Raw genomic sequence first — 22,679 nt, 5'->3', positions numbered from 1 at the left:
ACACATGAGGCAGCAGCCCATTGGCCGGTGTGAGGAACGGCTTAACAAATAGTGGTCTACAGTATGCATGGCTGATTAAACTTAGACACAGAAAGTCCTCTCTGTCCACAGCTCCAGAGCCAAGAAAACAGGCGGCAGGGAAGGGGGGAGACAGCTCTCCATAGCAAAACACACTTACTAGAAACCCTACCCACTACCCAAACAACTTGACTGAGAAGTTTCTTATTCGCGCCACGATAACGTATAACACTAACAAGGTTTTGTAGGCAATTCATCCTCATAGTAGTAAACATTTGAAGCCAGGACTTTTGTAAACAAGCGTCAAATATGGCATTCAGAGCTCCATTTAGTATCTAAAAGCCAATGGAAAAGGCTGCCTGCAACTAATAATGTTCATTGTCAATGCATCCGTTTATGATAATTAACTAATTTATTTCCTTCCAAGATGCCCAAAAGTTTAGGAATTGTAGTATTACGAGTCCCAAGAGCCCAAGCTGTCTATATATGACATATTTGATGTAAAACCAAATTTGTAGCATAGAAAAACTGCAGCGACTCCTCACATTGCTGAAGCTTGAATTACATTGTGATTCAAGCTTTCTCTTCATATATTACTTGAACTACTAATACATTGTCAATTAATTGTCTTTCTGTCAACATATTATTTCTTTCGGCACTAATATCGTTTACAGGGACAATCACATTCAAAGGTAGCCCAAAATGTAGAAACTTTATGTTATCAGCAGAGACAAACACAGCACACAGCGTTACGTAAAATGCTTTTGTATTAAGTCTTTCAAACTGACAGGTGGATGGCAGAAGATTTTGTCCAAAAAGAGAATTACAATTACGGTACATTTAAAAATGTCATATTGTTTTTAGAAAAGAAAAAGAAATCTAGATAATACAGACATGGCTTGCCATTCACTGAACCATAATCCTAGTAGGTTAAAGTTACTTTGTTGTTCTTGTTGGACTAGTACCTCGAGAAACGGCCTGAATCTGACCCTGAAACAGCAGGTCTGATACAAGCTTAGCTTCCTGATAGTAAAATAGGAGTAGGCTATTCTCACTTTGACACCAAATGAAACTAGATTGTTCACTGAAAACTGTTAAAAGTTCTGATTGCCATCAAGACGCACTGCAGAGGAAGTAGGGCTCATCAGTTGGCACAGTCACAGGAGTTTTCTTAGGAAGGCACTTGACATGGGGTTCCCCATGCAGCGACAGCAATGCACTAAGGTCCTTCTTTGTGCACACTGAGGTGGGACAACGTCAGCAAAGTGCAGGTTCCATGATAAATCCACTTTCGCCAGCCCGGAGAGGGGGGATAAAAACAAAAGCTCCTAACACAACTCCATCACAGTCCACAGCTTCAGATAACATATGTTAGTGGGAGGAATCTGCGTCTCTTGGATCCCACTTGACCTTTAGGGGAAATAAATTGTAGAGATCTGATTTGAGTAACCTGGGAAAGGCTTGAATGGTGATTGTTACGTTTATTGGCGATTTTAAGTGCTTTCAGGCCTCCTGCTGTGTCATTTCCCACAAAAAGACATTAAAAGTAGCCAATCCCAGCTCTGTCTGGATTTAGCATGACCCCACCACCACCCAAGAAATATGGACCCAGCCCAGAAGATGTAATGTAACAGTACAACTCAACAAATAAAACCACCAAAAAATAACCAGAAAAGAGCTGTCTCTTAGGTTTCACAATAAGACATTCCCATTGAGGCACATTTCCAGAGGAGTGTCATATACAAAGCTATTTAAAAAATCCAAAAACATTCAAGTACTTTGTCATGTAAACACTTTTTCTAGACTATAATACATAATCGATTGTTGTCTTCGTTGATTTGTGTTTGTGTGCAACAATAAGACAACAGTGTGAAGAGAGAATGAATAGGCTTGGGGGGGGGGAAAGCCCGCAGGACAAGTAAGAAGCTAAATTTCAGCCCGGATGTTTTTCTGGATGTTTTTCATGTTTTTTAGAGCAGGACACATGAACAACACTGGTTGCCACCACTGGGAACAGTTGAATAGTTCATCTGTCTGACTATTTCTGCAAATAGTTCGTCGACCGAGCCTTTATTTTTGGCTGAAGTTTCAATAAAAGGGCAGCTCCATTCCTGGGCCAGCGCCTTTCCTTCCCCGGAAGACACCTCTCTTTCCCCTTCCAGGTCCACCTTGTTTCCCACCAGGATCATAGGCACCCTCTCGTATCTCTTCACCCGGATGATCTGGTCTCTCATCGGCTTGATGTCCTGGAAGCTCTGCTGGTTCACCAGGCTGTAAACCAAAATAAAGCCCTGGCCGTTCTTGATGTACAGGTCTCGCATGGAGGCGAACTGCTCGGTCCCCGCCGTGTCCAGGATCTCCAGCACGGACGGGGACGAGTCCACCTCGATCTCCTTCCGGTAGAAATCCTCTATCGTCGGGTCGTACTTCTCGATGAAGGAGCCCGTCACGAACTGGACAGTCAGCGCGGATTTCCCGACTCCACCCGAGCCCAAAACAACCACTTTGTACTCCCTCATGGCTGGGGGGTGAAAAAAAATAGGCAGACACCTCCTTTTTTCCGCGACGAAGCCTGCTCTGTCTCTCCCACCCGCTGACCAGCCCCGATGTTTTCAAAGCGAGCAGGCTGGGAAGGCTGCCCTCTCGCTCGGATAGGAGTCAAATCCCACGCCGGCAAATCCTCCGAGCCTGCTGGGTGACGGACTGCAGATCCGAGGAGAATCACCGCTCCTGGACATTAGCGTGGAAAATTAAAGCACATTATTTTTGATCGCCCTGTATTGTGCAACGGCGTTGGGAAGCGTGATCGCTTCTCTCCTCTTGCATGGCGTTTCCTGCCCACATCCTCAGCGCGTCAAAAGCCTAGGCACAGTTCCGTTTTCTTAAAGGAGCCGTCACCCGAAATCTCAGTCAGAGATTGGTCAGATGACCAGACAGATCCTGCAGGCGCGTGCATGTCTGTGGCCTCTCTGCATGACCTCTGCCCTCATACATGTCGACCAGAGGCTCTTCAGATGCCCACTGTCACTTTAATCATGTTAAGCATGCATGCTAATGAGGTCATTTATTTACATATGTCAGCTTACTTATCAACATTGTATTTATAATGCAGAAAAAAGAGGACCCTGCATGTTGCTGTCGACATTGATGTTCAGATTAAGCACATTTTTATTTATTTTATTATTATTATTATTATTATACGTTTACCTATGACAATGCATCAATTTCAGGCCTTACAATTAAATTCACATTATATATTGTTACCACATTTTCTTTGTATTGAGGAGATTGTATGATGTTGTTTAGTGATGCTATGTCACTGTTGTGTATATGTAACATATCCTGCTTTATATTGTTGTTGGTATTTCAACTATATATTTGTTATACTTTTTTTTAATGCTGTTTTATTTCTATTTTGAAATGTTTACATTTTAGAATTGTTTATTTCTACTCTTTTAATTTATCTTATGTGCAAAGCCTTGTCTTTTATGCTGCTGCAACGCAAACATTTCCCAAATTGGGATCAATAAAGTACATCTTATCCTATCTTTGTGTCCCCATCAAATGATATAAGGAAGTTTACATGATCACAGAATATTATTATTTTGTTTTCTGAATAGCATCTAAATGAAGTTTTACACAACAGGAACCATGAGGTTTCTATTATTTATTGATCTTGATCTGTTTTTATAATCCCATCAGATCATCTATAGACATCCAAAAAGTCACCATGGTGTCGCAGCATAATGATAACAAATACAGCCTGGAAGTACCCTGTTTCTGAAGAGAACATATGATGTCTTTGTGTTTTAACTTTATCTCAAACAATTTGCGAATGGAAGCAGGTTGTGTTTTGCGGGAAGAGAATATCTTCGTTCATATCTGGATTCCAGACTGGCTAACATAACACCCATGCCTTCTAAATGGAAAACACTCTCCAAACGATGGTAGGATGAATTCAGGATCCAGATGTTATGTGAAATATTCATACACAGTGCAATGGAAGGCATGTTGCGAGTTCATCTGTGCTTGATCTATCTTTTTTTTATTATCACTTTTGACCCAGATGAAGCACATAATGCCCTTAGCCGATCAATTAAATTAATAATTATATCATTCTCTGTGGAGCTGCTCCAGTCTTGCTGACTTTGAATCCTCAAGGTTTAAGTTCAGAAAGAATATAGAACAACCTATCCTAGATTGTGCCCTTCATATATGAATTAAGCAAAATTCAATGGGAAATCAATACTTGAAGGTTGACCTGCAAGACAGATAATCTGTACATTATAGCAACATGGTATTCTTTAACATGTTTATTAATAAAAGGTTGACTGAGAATATCTGCATTTACTAAAATACCCACTACCCCACACATCCAGCACACACAGAGGCAGTGACCACACACCTGTTGCATGAGCAAATCAAATATTGTTTTATTCAGATTTCAAATTCAGAGTCAATTATGGCAACAATAAAATGTGCATAAACAAATCTGAAGGCAGAATAGTACATTATTGTGAGGAAACTGTTAGCAAATACATAATCGGTGGTTGCATTTACAAGTAAAAAGCAGTCAAAGCGTACATGTGCCCCCAGCAGGGAAGATAAACCATGGCTCCAGCCAGGAGACTGAACATCTGGTTTGGAGAAAATGGTGCTTTGGTTCTGTAGCAACTAAACACAGCAGCCTCGGGTCAGAAACATGTTGACCAGGTGACTGTTACATTCATTTCAAAGACTAATTTGCCAAATACGCGTTTGGTATAGTGAGCCTTCGCCTGCTGAGTGCACAGCTATGATGGCACGAACAACTTCCTGTGAGTCAGTGTGGACTGTAATTATATGGCTATAAGAAAGTACCCGGGTGGATGAGTGCTAATATTTGATAATTCTTTAAATAACGTGTTTGCTCGGAAAATATTTTTAACACACAAGAGTAAGATGACTTGTTTTTTAAGTTTTATTTCTCCCTGCTGTTATCTACTGTTTGTATATTTGATTAAAATACATATTACTGTGTATTCTGTAATCTGAATGTGTTATCTTGCTTTACATAACTATGCATTTTATTTTGTTTACATGTTTGTACTTTTACATGCAGTCAAATCAAACGAAAATACAAACACATTTGAGTTGTATGTTTTAACTGTACCATGGGAGCAGCAATACTGCGCGACCAAGTCTAACAAATGATATGGATATTATTGGATATGTCATCCCACAAGAAGGGTGGAGTAAGCATGACATGGGGATTTATTCCCCTTCGACATTCCCTTGCAATACTATTGATAAAATAAGACAAAAAGCGCATAGCTTTCTCTGAATGCATTGGCCAAGAAACTAGTGCCGTTCTTTGCAAGCAAGTTTTTTTTAGCTGGTCTTCTAATTTAAGAATTTAAATTAATCTAACAAAATTCCTTATAATTATAGATCTTTTTTATTCAAAATAATATCTCAATATGATACACATTTTTTTCTCTGTTCATTTGACTATATACAGAAGTGCAAAAAGTCAACCTTCGTCCCTTAGGTTAGAACTCATCATCTGCAGCATTTCGGACCTCTCCAGTCTGGAGAAGTCTTCTCTCTCCTAATCTCACTATCCACAACATCCAAAGACCCGTCAATCTCACTGCTCGTTTTGGCCTGACATTCAGGGCAAACTTAAGAAATATTCAAACAAAAGTACATATCTTTTTGAAATGGATACAGTAGAAAATAATTTTTACTCTAAAACATGGACAATCTATATTTCAATACAATATATTTTCAAACGTGATCTTGACATGTGACAAGGAAAATCTAAGTTGGTTAAAACATTAGTTTTTTTTTCTCTGCCAGTGGCAGCAAATTAAATGATCTCATTCCTTGTATCAAAAGTCTTTCATCAACAAAATTAACTGATAATGTAACATCATCTGTAAAAGACATCCAGCTATATGAATGAAGTGAATATTTAAAACACATTATCATTTATATGGTTTGAAAAAGTTATGAATGTCATACTACCTCAAAATCTACAACGGCTATATCAATGTTGTCAAGTAATATATAGTAAGGCAAAAAAAGAAAAATCTACAACTACATACCTCAAATAGATTCAAATCCTTAAGTAGTACATAACACAGAAGTTCAATGAAATTTAAGAGAGTAATTGTTACTTTTACATAGAGAGAAAGAACCAAAAGAAAGAAGGAGATCATAAGCGGCACGTGAGACATCTATAAAACATCATTGGTGTTCTTTACCTGCATGGTGATTGAAAGTACATTTGATTGGGCTCGGACCCATTAATTGTAATCTAAGGCTTTGTTAGGTAAATTACAATCGGTAAAGACACACTAAACACCTCTCTGAAAACAAAAAGGGATGTGATCATACAATTGACAGATGATAAACATGTTTTCTTAAGCCTCGTGAGAGATGCTTCTGTAAGTCTCGATGAGTATGATTGAGAGAAAAACTGTGCTTTGGTTTCTGTAGTCAGATCTACAAGTGAGTAAGAACTTCCATTTTTTACTTGGAAACGTTTCCTCAAAAGCGAAACTTCACTTCGGATGAGTTGTGAAATCAAAACAGGGTGACCAGACAAACAATCATTCAAGTGCACATGTGGTTTAAATGACCTAATAGACCTTTGGGTCTGATGTTGTAATTTCTCATCAATACATGGCTCAACGGTGCTTCTTTGAGGCACAGTTTTAGAGTCGCTCCTCTTTCAAAGAGGCAGAACAAGGTAACACAATGTCAATTAAAGCTACACCCTCTTCTGAACCAGGCTTTAGAGTCAATGGACTTACACAACTTAATCCCAACAAATAAAAACCATCACTAGTCTATGAAAAGAGGCATGACAAAAAACCCTCCATTTTTGATTTTAAAAGATAGAAACGTCAAAAAAAGAAACACAAATTTGGCGAGAACCCCACTTCTAAATGAATTAATCATTGACATTGAACGTAAAAAAAACTCGCAACGGAGATTCTGAAACCAAACAATACAAAAAGAACCATACAAAAAAAAGTTTACCATCGGTAAACAAATAACACTGCTGAGATAACACTCTGGTTTTTAGCTGTATGGCCTTGATGGCACATGTCAAGGTGAGAAAAAGCCTGGCTGTGCTTTCAAGGTACACAGGTATGTTGGTTTACCCAGAACATTCATACGTCCAAGACCCTCATTTCATCATCTAGTTTCACTAGTAGCCGTAAAAACACAATACTGTACATGCGTCATTCTTTTGGAGAATACAATTCCTCTTCAAATAATTGTGCCTTTCAGATTTTAATTCATATTCAAGCTGCATGTTTGCGTTACACTTGTAAACTATGAAATATGGCTATCAATTTAAAAAATATATATAAAGCAGAACAAATAAAAAATAATCTTGGTCTACTAACGTACCAGCACTGGATGTTGCTTTTATACAACCCCGCTCTTGACCTTCTGCGTGTGTGTTAATGATACCAATTAGAACAGATTGAGTGCTATGATTTAGTCAGACACAGAGGTGTAATGTGAACGCTTCCCACAGAGGGACACACACTGACCCGGCACCAAGAAATCCCCTTCTTTTGGCTGGACGTTGAATTTGATATCAAATTCTTCTTGAGATTGATATGTGGGAAGATGGCACAGATCATGTGTTGCACCTTTGATGTTTACAAGTGTGATGAGACCATCGTCGTGGACCGGCTAAGAGATGGCAGACCCTCCTCGTCCCATTGCTTGACATTCTGAAGGTTATGTACATATAGGCTGAACTCTTTTGGCTTGGACGGTGCCAGCACACATTCATTTGATCTGTAAGACATGACAGATTATGCTTCAAAAAAGGTCTTTACGTTTTAGGACTGAATTAGACAGAAAGCTATACATGTGCATGAGCAGAAAGAATATGAGGATTGAAATAGGAACTCACTGTTCTTGAGAGGAACTACATTTGAGTCAAGTACTTGTGACTATTCAGATGATCTGCAGATATTATTGGAATCTGGGGGTAGAGAACAGACAGCAATCTTATAAATACATTCCAAACCAAAAACACTCAAAGCAGACGCTGACCGACAACACAAACAATACATTTTAACCACATCCTCTCGCATTAAGACGAGTTCCTTACTGAAAAGGGACGCAGATGAGAACAATAGAAAAAGCTATTTGGCTACAGGTTAGGTCGTGACATGTAAAGAGAATCAACACACACTACTGGAGAGCAGGAGGGAAGGGAGAGATGGGGGGGTGCAGAGGGAAACTGGCAGTGAGGTGGCTACCCCATGCAGATATAAGTCCTCCATGTTGTTGACCTGCACGCCTCAGTAAAATGCAGAAATAGGATCCTTGTTCAAACTGGTTACATGATGATTCATCCTACAAAGTGTTTTTCTGCCATTTTGAAGTTGTGCAATACCTAACTGCTTACAAAATGCCTTCAACAGAACTGAAAGCAGATTCTTCTTACAGTTACTGTTTTTAGAACTTTTCTGACTTTAATAATGGATATGCCCAGCTTTTAAAAACAGGGAAAATGGTAAAGCTTTACTTTACAAGCTGGAAGCAGCGGGGGGGGGAGAGAAGAGAAAAAAGCCAAGCACCAAAGGGCACAGAAAGCGACTTATGCACAAGCTGTGGGAATGGCTCTAACATTTTTGAAAAAACGACCTCATACATACCAATTGCATGTATTCGTTGGTAGTCAACTTTGATAAGGAAGTGTCCTCAAAATGGGAAAGGACAAAAATCGAGGTTACATGGGAACAAACATTATATACAATACAGTATGTTTTACCAGAAAGACAGATAGATCTAAGAAACTTAAAAAAACATATTGATTATTGTGGTTAGAGTTCAAACTTGTCACAGTATGATATGTGTTCACATGTTGGACTCTAGTGTAGGCCAACAAGAGGGAGTACTGCCCGTTACCCAACCCACCCCTCACTATTAGACACAAGCATCCCCAGATCATCCATGTACAATAAAGGAAAGAGATGAGTGTGTGTGAGAGAGAGAGAGAGAGAGAGAGAGAGAGAGAGAGAGAGAGAGAGAGAGAGAGAGAGAGAGAGAGAGAGAGAGAGAGAGAGAGAGAGAGAGAGAGAGAGAGAGAGAGAGAGACTGTAGAGGTGCAAACCTGATTGGAGGCAGTTTGGAAGGGGCTTGTGGCAGATGCGGTGGCTGCAGAGCCTGGAGAACCACCATGCATCATGGGAACTTTTTTGGAGGGAAAATCAGGTAAGCATAAATACACAGAGGAGCAGTGTAGCCACATACACACCACACAAATAAGGGAAGGAGGAGGGGGAGTCAGAGAGAGATTTGATATAACTGGTTCCCTTTCTTCCCTCTGCCAACACTGATACAGTAAGAGGTCTTGTGATTTGACGTGACACAGAGTAGCTGCAGCAAACACAGTGACAAACTTCCACTTGTGTGTGTGTATTATTAAACAACCAATACTGTACTTTGGTGGTAAACACCAGAAGAGTGCGCTTTAAAAAGTTCTACAAAAACGTAAACAAGAGTTATGTTACCAATAAAGGCAGAGGGGATAAGGGGAAGGTTACAACAGAACCCCCTCTTTTTTTGTTTGTTTTAAAATAATATATTTTTCAATCATGTTTCATTAGATGTCAGGTTAGACCAGCCAAAAGCCAAGTTTAGAGTGAGAATGAAAACAAGAGTGGTAATGCAATGTGTAGTAGGTGTGCACACAAAGAAATGAATAAAAAGGTGATTTAAATTGATTTGAAAAAAGAATAGCTGCCACACAAATAATCAGAAACATTTAAAAAACGATATGCCTATGCTTATTTGGACTCTTAATTATCCTTCAAATCACAAAAATGCAACCAAAACAGTCACTCACAGGTCACCAAATCTCATATAAAAATCACTCATCTATAATCACATGATAGAACATTTTCAGGGTGGTTAATTTTTGATGACGTGCGAGTCACAGACATGAGGTTACAGACAACTGAAGAAGGAAAGCTGGAACCTACCAACGCTGGCTGTAGGTGCCATGCAGAATATTGAGCCTGCCCATCATGCAGTGCAACAGGAAGTGGATTGGATAGGGGAAGAGAAATCAAAACAGCCCATCACAAGGTTCGTTAGAGTGAGGGGGAGAGAAAAGGTGGGAACAAAGGTTAATATCTCCTGGACACAGTCATCAGTGATTGGAAAAGGCAAATTTGCGAACTCATCATATCTGTTAATCAAATAAGGGTGAGGATCTACACTTTTGTCTGAAGTGCATTGCATATTAATGTGTAATGCAACAAGATTGATAGTGCGGTTATCATAGTAACCATTACGTATTAAACATTATATACACACTCGAGACAGAAGTGAGGAGAACAGCAGACGTGTACAGAAGCCAGTCCCTGCTAGTTGCCATTAACCAACCCGTCCTAAACCCGCTCTTCCCAGCTGCAGCCAAAGCAACGTTTCTCATCAAAATACACACTTTCATCTAACACACAAGTAACTCAGTTCTATCATTTCTTGTTCAAACATCCATGCTTTCCTCTCTTATCCTGCATGTACTAGGAGGAGCAGGTAGCTAAGTGAAGTTTGATTAAAGTAATTAGTAGACATTTTCTAACACATTCTTAACATCTAGTGGCCATGCACTGCCATACAAAGCATAATGCACAGATATCTTAAAGCACTGACCCTCTCTGGCCTATAATGAAATCTAGAGCAGGGGTCTTCAACGTTTTTTAGGTCTCAGCCTCAAGAGAGAAACAATTAGGACCCCCCCCTACATATCTAAATCCAGTTGCTTATTAAACTGGGCCTGCAATAATGTGTGGTGGCTTTAAGTAGCATGTCTAATGTTATGGTATTTCTTACATGGTATTTAATAATAGTTTGTACCCTTAGCTAACTGGTTAACTGCACAGGTTAGCCAGCCCAAGTGGGGTTCATGGGTAGCAACCAGACTATCATCAATGTTGTGTGAATGACATTTTTTTTTTTTTTTTTTTTTTTTAAATTGGCCTATTTATATTTGCTCATAATATGTCGGATTCATGAAACTAACATGTATTTTTAGACATCTTAAGTAACTAATAGTACAATTAACCAACAAAACATCAAATGATCCCTCCTGCAGTAACATTGACGACACACTAAGGATCACAAACCACCTGTTTGATTTAGAGCCCGTGATTTAGAGCTTTTATGTTATGTAATATGTTTGACTATCTTTGTAACTTCCCTCTATCAGAAGACAACAAAAGTTGATAAATAATCCACAACCAAACTGCTCTGCCCTGCATTCTACAACTTTGCCCAACTCCAGACAAGCAGGAGCCGGTTAGACGGATCCAGGCGTCTCCTGGGTGCTCGGAGCACTAGGTGGAGGTGTCTTTGGGAGCCGTACCTGATGGGAGGAAAGCAGCCTGCTGCTGATACTGCATGCTGGCCAGGGCCTGTTGGTACTGGAGCATGCTGGTGTTAAACATGGCAGAGGCCCCGTTGGCCTTCTCCAGGGCTGCCCGCTTGGGCATGGGAGCCATGATACTAGGAGCGATGCCCTGCCCAGCCAGAGGGAGGGAGGACAGTCAGAAAATAAAATAAAATAAAAAAAAAAGAGATAGAAAGAGAGAGAGTTGCGTGGAAAAGAGAGAAAGGATGTGTTGGAAAGAGGCAAAAACGGGAAAGAAAACAAAAAAGGTACATACGTTAGACGACATCGTGAAAACAGCATGACAACATCCTTTTGTGTACAACAACGATACAACAACAACAACAACAACAATATCGTCATATCATCAGTAGCAAGCAAGCAGCAGTCTGACACGATTACTACACAAGCAGGAGCATGGTGCCTACTGGAGCTACTGGCTAACAAGCATTCATATATTCATTACATTTCATCAGGAAGCTTCATTTTGATTGTTAACTTTGTTTTCCTAGATTTGACTAAATGCAACATGAGCAAGCATTAACTATTAAAACAATAAGGAGGTGGAACAGGTAGGAAGCACAGAGAGAGGGAGGCTGCACTGCTAGCTCCATGATAAACTGTGTAAGCCATGTTTAAGTGATGGTTCACTCTCAGACCAATGTCAAAAATGGTCTCAAGCCAAGGGACATAAGTCAGATGAAAAAGAAGTTTTTTGTGATTGTGAAAGTTTTCAACATAAAACGCTCTGAAGGTGGATTTGGTCTCGGCATGAGGCCATCTTTGAGGTCTGAATATCTGTGACAAGATTTGATGATGGAGTGAACTATCATTTGAACTGTCATCATTTGTTATGGTGGTTTGTAAAGACTGTTTCTCTTAGCCCCACCCTTATCCATCTGACATGCACTAGCAACACAGACATGCACACATTTGATTGAGCTGCTCCACAACACTGACTCTGGACGTAAGACTGAAGCCATGCAACCGTTATAGAAGCTCTACTTCCCTAGCCCTCGCTGACTTTGGTTAAATAGGCTACATGTGATGAACTGATTGTGGCTCCTAATTATACATTTAATTTGTATTTCAAGTCATTTCTACAAGAAGCTAGTTGTTTGGGGTCGGATCCACAAAAGCCACAATCATTTTATCACAGGCAATAATGACAGATCAGCAGGAGGAAAAAACAGACATTGCACGGAGACAACGACGACAAAAATAGCTAGGTATCTTTGGTTAAAACACTGCTCTACAACAAAGCCACATGCCAAGCTAAAAGGTGAAAGGTCATAGTACCAGGTCAAAGGTTGCGTCGAGGGGTCGCTTCAGTGATTTGACAGCCGACTGAGTCTTAATTAGCAGGCAGCGAGCACATGATGGCAATGGCCAATGGGGTTCAAGCGCATTAACATAAACCAGCAAGCAGAGGTGCATCATGGGGGCAGCAGTGCAGTTTGGGTATAGGTGAGAAAAAACAAAAACAAATAAAAAAACAAATCATTGGAATGCAATATACAAGGGGATAACAGGACTAAGGCATGCACAGTTTGGAAACTAGCCCTACTGCTCTATAGTTAAATCATCGTCAATAATCAATGATAACTACCAAACTACATTAGTTACTGTCACACAAAGATGGATGAATATAGCGATGAGAATCTTATTCTCATATTTCTTTTCGTGGCTTGTATTGATCAGACTATAAAGTAAAATCCACATGGTTTCTGTTTAACTGGACCCATCGTAGTCAATTTCACATGACAACCATTAGCTCAATGCTCTCTGCCTCACACTATATTAATAAGAGCATGAGTAAATCACTGATCGACAGAAGTGAGCCAGGTGCTGTTACTGTGAGAAAGCACAATGAACCCTTTTCAAAAAAATGGAGGAAGAGAAGTGATACTGTAGGAAGTACAGAAACAATGGAGTCACATATACGACCATCAGAGAGAGAGGAACTGACCGGCTCGTGTTCCAGGATGAGATGAAGAAGGACCCTTTTTTTTTTTTCTGGTTAGGAAAATAAATAACTAATTGAGAATAACGTACCATTGTTCCATCCTTCTTCATATCATGCTGTCCAAAGCAGATTTTACCCACACCAAGTTAAGGACATTTTTGACCTGGCAAAAGCAGAACTAAATAATACCAACATGGAAGTATGAGCCACAGAAAAGTATTTCCTCCAGGGAGTTTGAACTTTTAATAAATAGCCCTAATATAAAAAGCAATAACTTTAAAGCTCCTTTCAGCCTGCTGTGTGAATGTGTGTGTCCACGCTTGTACAGACTGCTCACCATTGCCGCGGCGGCTGTGGCCTGGTTCACCTGGTGCTGGGCAGCCTTTATCTTGGCCTGCAGATGAGCCGGTGGGTGAAAGTACTTGCACTTTTCCCGAGAGCACCGACCCTTGATGTAGTCCATGCACACGGTGACGGTGTTGTCGTTGGTGTCGATCATGGTGCTGTCTGCGGGGTGGGAAAAGCGACAGTCAGTCTCCCCGCGAGAGCAGTTGCCCCTCTGATATTCACGACACACCTGGAAACAAGGAGTAAAAATTCAGCGAAGCATGTGGCTATAACAAAAAACAAAAAACGGTGCCATGTAGAATATATCCTGCCTGGTGCCTTTATGTAGAATATATGAATTATGATTCATCAAGCCTTCACTTTGTGATGTAAGACTGTGTAGCTAAACACATCCATTACTTTTAAAAATGCATGAGAGCTGCAGTCTAATAAGTGGATTAAAATGCTTTGCATGGTCAGATTCTTCTTGCTGTGTAAAGCATTTTCTAGGCCTTCCTCTCTGCAGTATCCTTTTACACCAAACTAACGATCTGTACAGAGATATGCAGTGCACTTCCTGTTTGACTGAAACGGTTCGGTATAGATTTCCTGTGCTTTGACGTGAATATACATCCCATTGAGGCAAGTGCTGAAACTTTAACACAATAATCCTTGATTGTTATATATTTTCTTTTTATCAGGAATAGTTATGTGTTTGTTGGAGTTTGAGAATCTGCCTTTTCTTTTTTTTTTTTGTAAGTGAGACACCAGAGGGCAGCACCTTCTTTTAAATGACATGTCGCACGAACACATGGGTTTTACTCTCCTGATATCTACCCTGCTATGAGTGTGTGGTTGAACTCTGACAAATGTTTCAGTAAAGACAATGAAAAACTCTTGGATTTGCACTTTGCTCTTTAACGTTACTGACTTAAACATATCCTACAACATGAACTAGTTGACTCAACAATCACACTAGCAGCTACGGTACAGGAAGGACTTTTACTTAACAGCTGCTATACTATTACTGTAGCTGAGGAAATCATTAAGGCCTTTTCCACTCAAATCATGATAAAACAAGTTCAGGCTCATCTCCCGTGCATCTCTAATGGTATTTTGTGAAGCGTACAGTGTGAAAGCACAAACTGTACTGGAAATAGATGAGGCAGAGTAAATGAGAATGAGTTGAGACAAAAATGTAACAACTCTTAATGACAACCACTTCTTAGAATGCACTTGGCTTCATAATCTGATGAAATACTGCAGTTTATGGGCTTTATGGTTTTATTTTAATTTCATTTTAATCACCTTCTTCTTTGCATAATGGTACTGGCTATTAATATTACCATATCGCCTCAGACACAGTAATCCAAGTGTAATAAAGAGTGCCGTTATTCTTATGCTTGTTAAACCACTTGTTAACAACACTTGTCTTGTTTACAGGCTCATTATCATCCTGTGCCACTCCACTCCCAACGAAAAACACACCATGAAGTAGATTTGATTAGTTTTCCTGAAACTCTTAGGAAGGAGTGGGTTGATTATATACTCCATAAAATGCTGAAAAAAACAGGTTACATTCATCAGTGTGTGTGTTACCTCAAGTCTATCTGTTCTCAGCAGCTTCTGGGCTGCAGCGGCGGCAGCGTTGGGGACTTGGCTCATGTTGGGGCTGGAGGCCATGAGGACCTGGGTGCTGGGCATGATATCCTGGGGCATCAGGCCTGGTGACATGGGGCTCAGGTAGGGATTAAAGGCTGCGGCGGCAGCTGCTGCTGCACTGGCATTGGTGGCCATGCCTGGCGACATCGAGAACATTGGCTGGAAGAGAGCAAAAGTAAAAGCAGGGGAATGAAATAACATGACATAATGTACACACAAGCCACAAACTGTGAGCTTTTTGTATGGGAAAAGAGAGGGACTGACTGAAGACAAATCAGAAGACGAAAAGAGCCACACAGACAGTGAAGGAGCTGTACATGGGCGAGCTTTTACACGTATATGTTCTCACCGTGGGCAGTAGCTGTGGTGTGTTCATACGTGTGTATCCTCTCACCATAGGTGATAGCTGCGTGCCAGGCATCATGGCGTTGGCGAGATGCATCTGTTGGGCAAGCATAGCCATGTTCTTCTGCTGGATCAAGTTGTTTCTGCCATTGATCTCCAGCTGGGTCTTTAGGTGGGCAGGAGGGTGCAGGTACTTGCAGTTCTCCCTGGAACAACGGCCCTGAAGGACGAAAGCAGAGGGGGAAACTGAGTCAGAATGACACATAAACTCAGGATGCTTATTCACTGCAATCACAAGGAAAATAAATATTCTTACAATTTATGAACAAGGATATGTTAAAACTACCAGAGTAAACTTTTTGTAGGAATATCTTGGAAAAAATCATATTGTGAGGTTTACTTGCACTCTGTCAAAATTGTAGCTTTAAGGCTAAAGAATTAAAGAATAGCAATGTCAATGTTTGGTTTGTCCATTCTGAGCTACTGTAAAAATAACATGACCATAATTCACTGGCCTTTTAAAAAATTACAATGTGATTATGGCAGATAGGAAGCAGGTTCATTTTGGCTTATGTGTAACATCATAACATGGAGAATTGCTCAATTTAATACCACATTCACATTAGTTCTAAGATGAGCCTAGCACTGATTGCTAACGGCTAGCTTTTTCCAGTCCCAGCAGAGATATATGTATGTGTGCTAGCCACAGGAGGTCATGACACACACTAGTGCTGCTCTACAAACTCCCATCTTGGTTATATGTCTAACGCTATAAATAATGCCCACATATAATGTATCAGCAGTCATCCTGAGGTCACACTTGAGAGTCTTCAAATCATTATCAAAGTCAGGGATCCCTTTTTGCTGTGTCCAATTATACCTTCAGTCTGGAGAGGAGTCACACACGCACATTCTCACGCAAGCAAGAATGCATACACATCGGGGTCATGTTCGGATAACAGGTGGCGGAAACACGTCACACAAACATAAGACAAACACACACACGCTCAGGTCACCAGTTTAAGCAAGAAGATTTACTTTCAGTCCTGAGGCACAGCTGAGCTGACCGAGGCAGCCTGGGCTCAACACTTGCTGACAGAGCTGGCCCCCACTGGGATTCATCTCTGTATCCTGTCATGATTCCATTCCCCTCAAATCTCCTTCACTTTCACTGACACTGGAGCACCGGACAGGTGCGAGGGAAAGGGGTGGGGGATAAGGAGCAGAGAGGGGGACACTTTAATGACAGTGGGGGCCTCTTTCAGATGTGTAGTCGACTTGAATTCCAGATGAAAAATAGCCTTCTTGCTAACTGGCGCATTTACAGAAATGTCGTATTTTGTTTCGCTGTCCCTGATAAATAAACGGATAAATATCAAATATAAATACACAAGGTATTACGCTTAGGGATATCTTCATTTCCCAATTAGTAATTTTAGTAGAAGCCTGTAATATAGTTAAGAGTCTTAACTTAAGATGTAGTGTACTGTAGACAATGTGAAAGCATGATATGTTTTCCTTTAGACGTAACACAAAACCCACAGACACTTGCAGATAAAAGGTAGAGCCATAAAAGACATGTCTGGATTTCATTAAAGCTGTTTATACACTACATAACTAAAACATGACACAAATACTGTTGGTGAGTTTAACCCCATTTCACACACAATTCATGTCCTGGGTTTAGTTGCAGGCAGATAAGGAGTATGTTGCAGTTTCTGAATAATTTGGAACACAAGTGTATAGACAAACAGAAGCACACTTTCCTATGCTGGGGTTAAGGTCTCCTGTTAGGACTGAGCAGGTTGTTCACCACCCATGTGTATTTAAGCTGAGCTGACATTCAGAAGAGTTCTGTGTGTGTGTGTGTGTGTGTGTGTGTGTGTGTGTGTGTGTGTGTGTGTGTGTGTGTGTGTGTGTGTGTGTGTGTGTGTGTGTGTGTGTTGAAAGAGTGGGCGAGTGTGTGAGACGAGAGGAGCTGAAAGCAGGTTCTAATAGCACTCAACCAGAGAGTGACAATGGCATGCAGCTAGGGGAGAGTGAGAGTGTGTGTGATTTTGCTACGTAGGTTTGAGTGTGTGTGCGGAGGGGGTTGCAAAGGCATGGAGGATCATATTGCATTTACCCCATATGACCCTGGAGCAGCAGTTTGTGTGTGGGTTTACATGGAAGGGTAATGTTTGAGAAAGACACATATGGTTTTTACTTTTAGACAACTACGTTCGCCAATCATGCCGACAACAATGTCTGATAATATAGCCTGATAATAACAATTCCACAAAGAAAAAAATGCCACCAACCAAAACATGCAGCCATTTTGAATAATGAAACTAGTAGCAGAAGAGGAAACGTCAGGCAGCATAAGTGGAAGAGAGAGAGTCTAAAGCGAGAGCCGGGCTGCGTCAGGGAAATTCTAGAAGTTGCTGCAGAAGAAGAAGTCATACGTTTGGATCATCATGAGCCGGGAGAGAGGGAGAGTATTGGCTGCTCTCAGATCATGTTTGTGGCTGTTATTGTGACATCAGCGGCCTTGAGGAGCAGCTAGAGACGGTGTCCACGGCAACAGCGCAGCCAGACACTCCTGCTCTAACAACACAGTGTTTCCTGGCATATTCCTGATCACTGGCAAGAGCTCAGCAAAGAAAACTACTAAAGATACAACCCACCCTGAAGCCCCAACAGATATCATCTGTACCGTTCTTATCACAGAGCAATGCTTTTGTCTCCATTTGGGGATTCTACACTGGCGCAAATAATGACATGATCTCATTATAAGACACAATTTAAAGTTCATTGTGTGAATGAAAAACTGGATGAGCAATGACGATCCATAAAAGGATTTAAATCACATGTATCACAGTGAGAAGATACCTGGTGAGAATGTGATGAATGAATTAACTGATTTTCTCTTATGCCTGAAATTATGAAAACAATGAGGCGAGCAGCTTCAGAGAAATTCACCCACATCGCTCTTTGATTCCCTTTTGTCAGTGCAGGTGGATGAGCAAAGAGCACTCACATATTTGTCTTCGTCATCGAAATTGTGTTTTTAGGAATGTTTTCTTTCCAATTCAGAGAAGCAGTTACAGAGCATAGGGGTTTATCTAGGCCGGGCCACAACTCCAAATGACAGGATTTAAAGATACTCTAATTACAATAATGTATTTATTTCTTTGAATAATTAGAAATTGTTCGTCTATATTTAAAACTGAGGAACCTTTTTAAAGTTAGCAAAATGACTTAAGATATTGGAGTTATTGATAACTGGTTTAAACAACAGTACCAAACCAATTACAGATTGCACAGAAGAAATATAAAAGTTAAATATAAAGTTATTACAAAAAATGTAAAATGTTACATAAAATATCTGCTTGTCATCACTACCTCTGAAAACAGACATTTGGATGATAGATAGAAATAATATAAACCTAATAATAACTGAACTTTCCCTGCAACCTTTAAGAATGTGTTTTGAATAAATAGTTGGGGTTGAGTTGTGTTTCCCCGGCTGGGATCAGATATGCCAAACAGGGACCAATAATCCCAGTGGCTACTGTGCCGTCTGATTGATGATAAGTTTGAATAACATGTCCCACCCTGACCGCGCTCTCTCCTAACTCCGTGGCTCCCCTGCAGACACACACCCTGCTTCTGTGACTGAGCGGGATTTAAACAAACAATGAAGTAATGTGTAAAGAATGCTGGGTGGGGCTGCTTCCTGTCCTTTTGAGGAGAGGAGAGGAACACGTAAGATGTACTAGTGCGCATGTGTGTGAGAGAGGAAGAGTGAGACAGTGGAAAGGTGAACAGAAACTGGCTTCTTCTTCAGGGTTAAAGTAAATATAGCCAATGGTGCTGTGCTCACAACCTCTTTAGCTTCTTATTATATGTTTCTGTTTGGTATAGGGGCAAAATACATTTCTTATCCGCTCCTTCCTTATAAAAACATGCAGACCTCTCAGGTCGTCTTTTACATAGAGAAGATATCTCAAATTGTTTTACTTGAATAATGTATAGGCCTGAAGAGGTAAAACTGCCTAGAAATTGAAAAACAATTGAAAAAGAAGAAAAGGAAATGTGTAAAGCAGAAAACCTTTGCTTTTCTATCCTGTTAAAAGCTTAAAAGCTCCTCCAAGAAAAATCCTATGACTCTTTTGGAAACCATACAAAAATGTCATATCAGCTTCTTAATCTCAGGAATGAAAAATGGTATTACTCTTATTAAAAGATGGTATGTGTCTGTTTTATATCACTTGTTTGAACCCTGTCATATGCACACACAGTATTTATTCTGCATGTCATAATGAATGTTGATCTTCAAAGTGCAGTTCATTACATTAACAGTTACAATGTATCCTAATCTAATGTGCCTTTCATGTTTGATGCCAGTGTTGTGGTCTGATGTTATGTTGTGAGAGCTGTGTAGTTGGCTTCTGGTGTGAAGCTACACTGTTCTCTGCACTGCGTTCCAGCGACTTCTGTGCAAACAAACCCAGAGATGAAAGCACTTTCTCCTCACACACACTGTGAATGAAGCTTTGTTTTCCTGGAGAACAGCAGAGACTCTGGGCCAGGCCCCGTGGTTGGTCTCTTTGTCCACTGTGTGATCAAATATGGCTTGAAATATATAAAACATAAATTAATAAGTCAATAATCTGACCAAGTGCAGATAGTCTCACAAGTGGATTTTCCTGATAGTGAAGTAGAATTTTCAGACATGGGTTGTCTTGAGTATTGAGCCACCTAAAGCAGCGAGCTATTCACAATCAATAATACCCTTTTACAGTTAAGTACAATTGATTTTGTTTTTGTTTTTAGCCTCTAAATTCTGCATTGAATTAGCAGTACAGTTCTTGGAGAGGGCAAAGAAAGACATCACATATCCAAGCGGTCTTAGGGGTTGCTTCTCACTCGGGCCTGCCTTTCTATATCAGACCATGAGCACACACTTGAACCCTTGTGATTGTGTCTATATCTCCTTGCGGGGACTCAGTGCACATGTGATCCATGCTGCACAGTTTAGTGGTCAGGGAGTAGATGTGACTGGTGGAGCTTATTGAGATATGGAGAAGGCAGGGAGTGTTAATCTACGATAATAGTTACAGTATGCCCCCGGTGACGCATTATCAACCTTACCAAACAACAACTGAGATGAAAAGGGATTATAGGCTACAACTCAGACCACACAGACAGAGAGAAGGTTAGCCAGATAAAACATGTTTGAGTGGGCAGTACATTTTAAAGTGTAAGCAAATCTTTTAGAGAAATACAGTAGATGGCAGTGTCCCAGGTGATGTTCAAACAGTCCCTGTATGTATTAGACACAGTGGCAGCCACAGAAACCTCACTATTAATACACAAACAGGCACACACACACACACACACACACACACACACACACACACACACACACACACACACACACACACACACACACACACACACACACACACACACACACACACACAGCAATAAGTTATTCACACTTCAGAGGGTGTTGGTTCTCAGAAATGCCCCAGGTTAGATGTCACATACACAGGAGTCCTGGATCCAAACTTAGACCTCTCTGTTTGTCTCCTGACATGACATGCGCCCCCCCCCCCTCCTCCCTCTCGATATCTCTCTCTATCTCCTTTCACACAAACACTTTCATGTGACTTTATTTGCACCGTTTTTCCCTACGCTCTCTGTTCAATGCAGTGCTGTTCCTTCTGCTGTGAGGGCTAACAAGGTTAGTTCCGTACTTTTCATTATCAGTGATAACAGAGCAATCTCGCAGGTATCGATTAGAGCAGCAGCACTTTATGAAAACCATCCAGTACTCGCTCTGTGAGTACGTGAGGAGGCAAGGGAACGTTCATTTAATCACCTCCGAAATTTGTTTCCCAGTAGGGGAGGGAATGAAGAGTCACTGCGCAGAAATCACAAGGTCTCGGAAGCAACGAGGCGTCGATAACAACGCCATTGTTTCTGAAATGACTGAGGTGGCATCTTTGCTCAGTGTCTGTCGGCCTCACAGGCTGAGGATCAAAGTCTGCCGTATATCTTTATCAGCCATTTCAAAAGATGGAAGATGAGTAATCTGGTGATATGCAATACTAATGATTAGACTTTGCTTCTTGTGCCATAGCAGAGCATCAAAAGCAAATGCACTTTTATGATTACACAAGATATACGTTTATTGAAGGTTCATTCATAAGAATAATCACAGATATTGATATGCTTTAACGTGAGGATTAGACTTTCATAGCAGTAAGAATCACATTAAAATGTAGTATTGAAAAACTAAAACACAGCCTGGAGTTATGGCCAACAATGTGTTCTGTTACCATGACCCTTTTCCTCTGAAAATCGAAAGATTTTATCCTTAAATCCAAGTGTACGTTTGTGCCAAATATGAAAAAGTTCCCTCTCGGGGTTCTCGAGATATATATCGCATTCATGAGAACGGGACAAATCAAAAACATAATTCTTCCTGCCTTTGCTCCCCCACAGTAGAGACATTAAAACATCCTTTGACCAAGATAAGAAAGTGTACTGCATTCCTTTCACATCTCTATTATGCAGACTACATCCTTGTTTCTACCTCTTCAGAGTGGAAGCTTCAAATGTATGTAAAGAAAGTTTGGAGGCATGTCACTGCTCCTTTATATGCTGTTCTTTGATCCCTCTCCAACACACCACTAGCATTGTTTTCTGCACACGGTTTTTCACATTTACTTCTCAGTTTTGTGACACCTAGATTGTAGACAAGGAATGGAAAAGTATATTCCATCAATGGCCAAGTAATAACCAGCAGGCAGATGATTAATTGAGTTTGCAGCACTGACAGATTTAATCTGGCACGTATTGCGTTAATCTGATCTCACGGACTGTAATCCTATCCACAACTCTAATCCCACTGTCAACTAGCCTAATCCTGTTTCTGTGTGAGATTATCTCCTT

General features: G+C 40.5%; 2 protein-coding genes across 16 annotated transcripts in view; both read right to left on the bottom strand.

Annotated features, from left to right (window-relative positions):
* Positions 1-711: 711 nt before the first annotated feature.
* Positions 712-3,428, bottom strand: LOC117488842 (ras-related protein Rap-2b-like). The gene has a single exon (XM_034137982.1). The coding sequence runs from the start codon at positions 2,535-2,537 to the stop codon at positions 1,989-1,991; it is 549 nt and encodes a 182-aa protein (XP_033993873.1). The 5' UTR covers positions 2,538-3,428; the 3' UTR covers positions 712-1,988.
* Positions 3,429-4,426: 998 nt separating this feature from the next.
* The window catches only part of LOC117488482 (muscleblind-like protein 1), a 37,851-nt gene continuing 19,598 nt past the window's right edge, over positions 4,427-22,679 (bottom strand). For 4 of the 15 annotated variants that reach the window (XM_034137413.1, XM_034137414.1, XM_034137412.1 and 1 more), the window contains exons 3-12: positions 15,739-15,954; positions 15,327-15,548; positions 13,738-13,977; positions 12,734-12,787; positions 11,411-11,564; positions 10,023-10,058; positions 9,152-9,231; positions 8,694-8,738; positions 7,943-8,014; positions 4,427-7,824 (exon numbers count right to left, since the gene is read on the bottom strand). In XM_034137413.1, coding sequence (XP_033993304.1) covers positions 7,958-8,014; positions 8,694-8,738; positions 9,152-9,231; positions 10,023-10,058; positions 11,411-11,564; positions 12,734-12,787; positions 13,738-13,977; positions 15,327-15,548; positions 15,739-15,954 — 1,104 coding nt within the window. In that variant the 3' untranslated portion in view covers positions 4,427-7,824; positions 7,943-7,957. The remainder of the gene's footprint in view (positions 7,825-7,942; positions 8,015-8,693; positions 8,739-9,151; positions 9,232-10,022; positions 10,059-11,410; positions 11,565-12,733; positions 12,788-13,737; positions 13,978-15,326; positions 15,549-15,738; positions 15,955-22,679) is intronic. The other 11 variants (XM_034137418.1, XM_034137416.1, XM_034137422.1 and 8 more) reach the window with 11 other exon arrangements.

Source organism: Trematomus bernacchii, unplaced genomic scaffold, assembly GCF_902827165.1.
Source record: "Trematomus bernacchii unplaced genomic scaffold, fTreBer1.1, whole genome shotgun sequence".
Lineage (NCBI taxonomy): Eukaryota > Metazoa > Chordata > Actinopteri > Perciformes > Nototheniidae > Trematomus > Trematomus bernacchii.
Note: the sequence above shows the minus strand (reverse complement) of the source record. Positions and strands in the feature narration are given on the sequence as shown.

Bases quoted from the DNA above. Each gene is read 5' to 3' on its own strand.
- LOC117488842 (XM_034137982.1), bottom strand. From the start codon at position 2,537: ATGAGGGAGTACAAAGTGGTTGTTTTGGGCTCGGGTGGAGTCGGGAAA.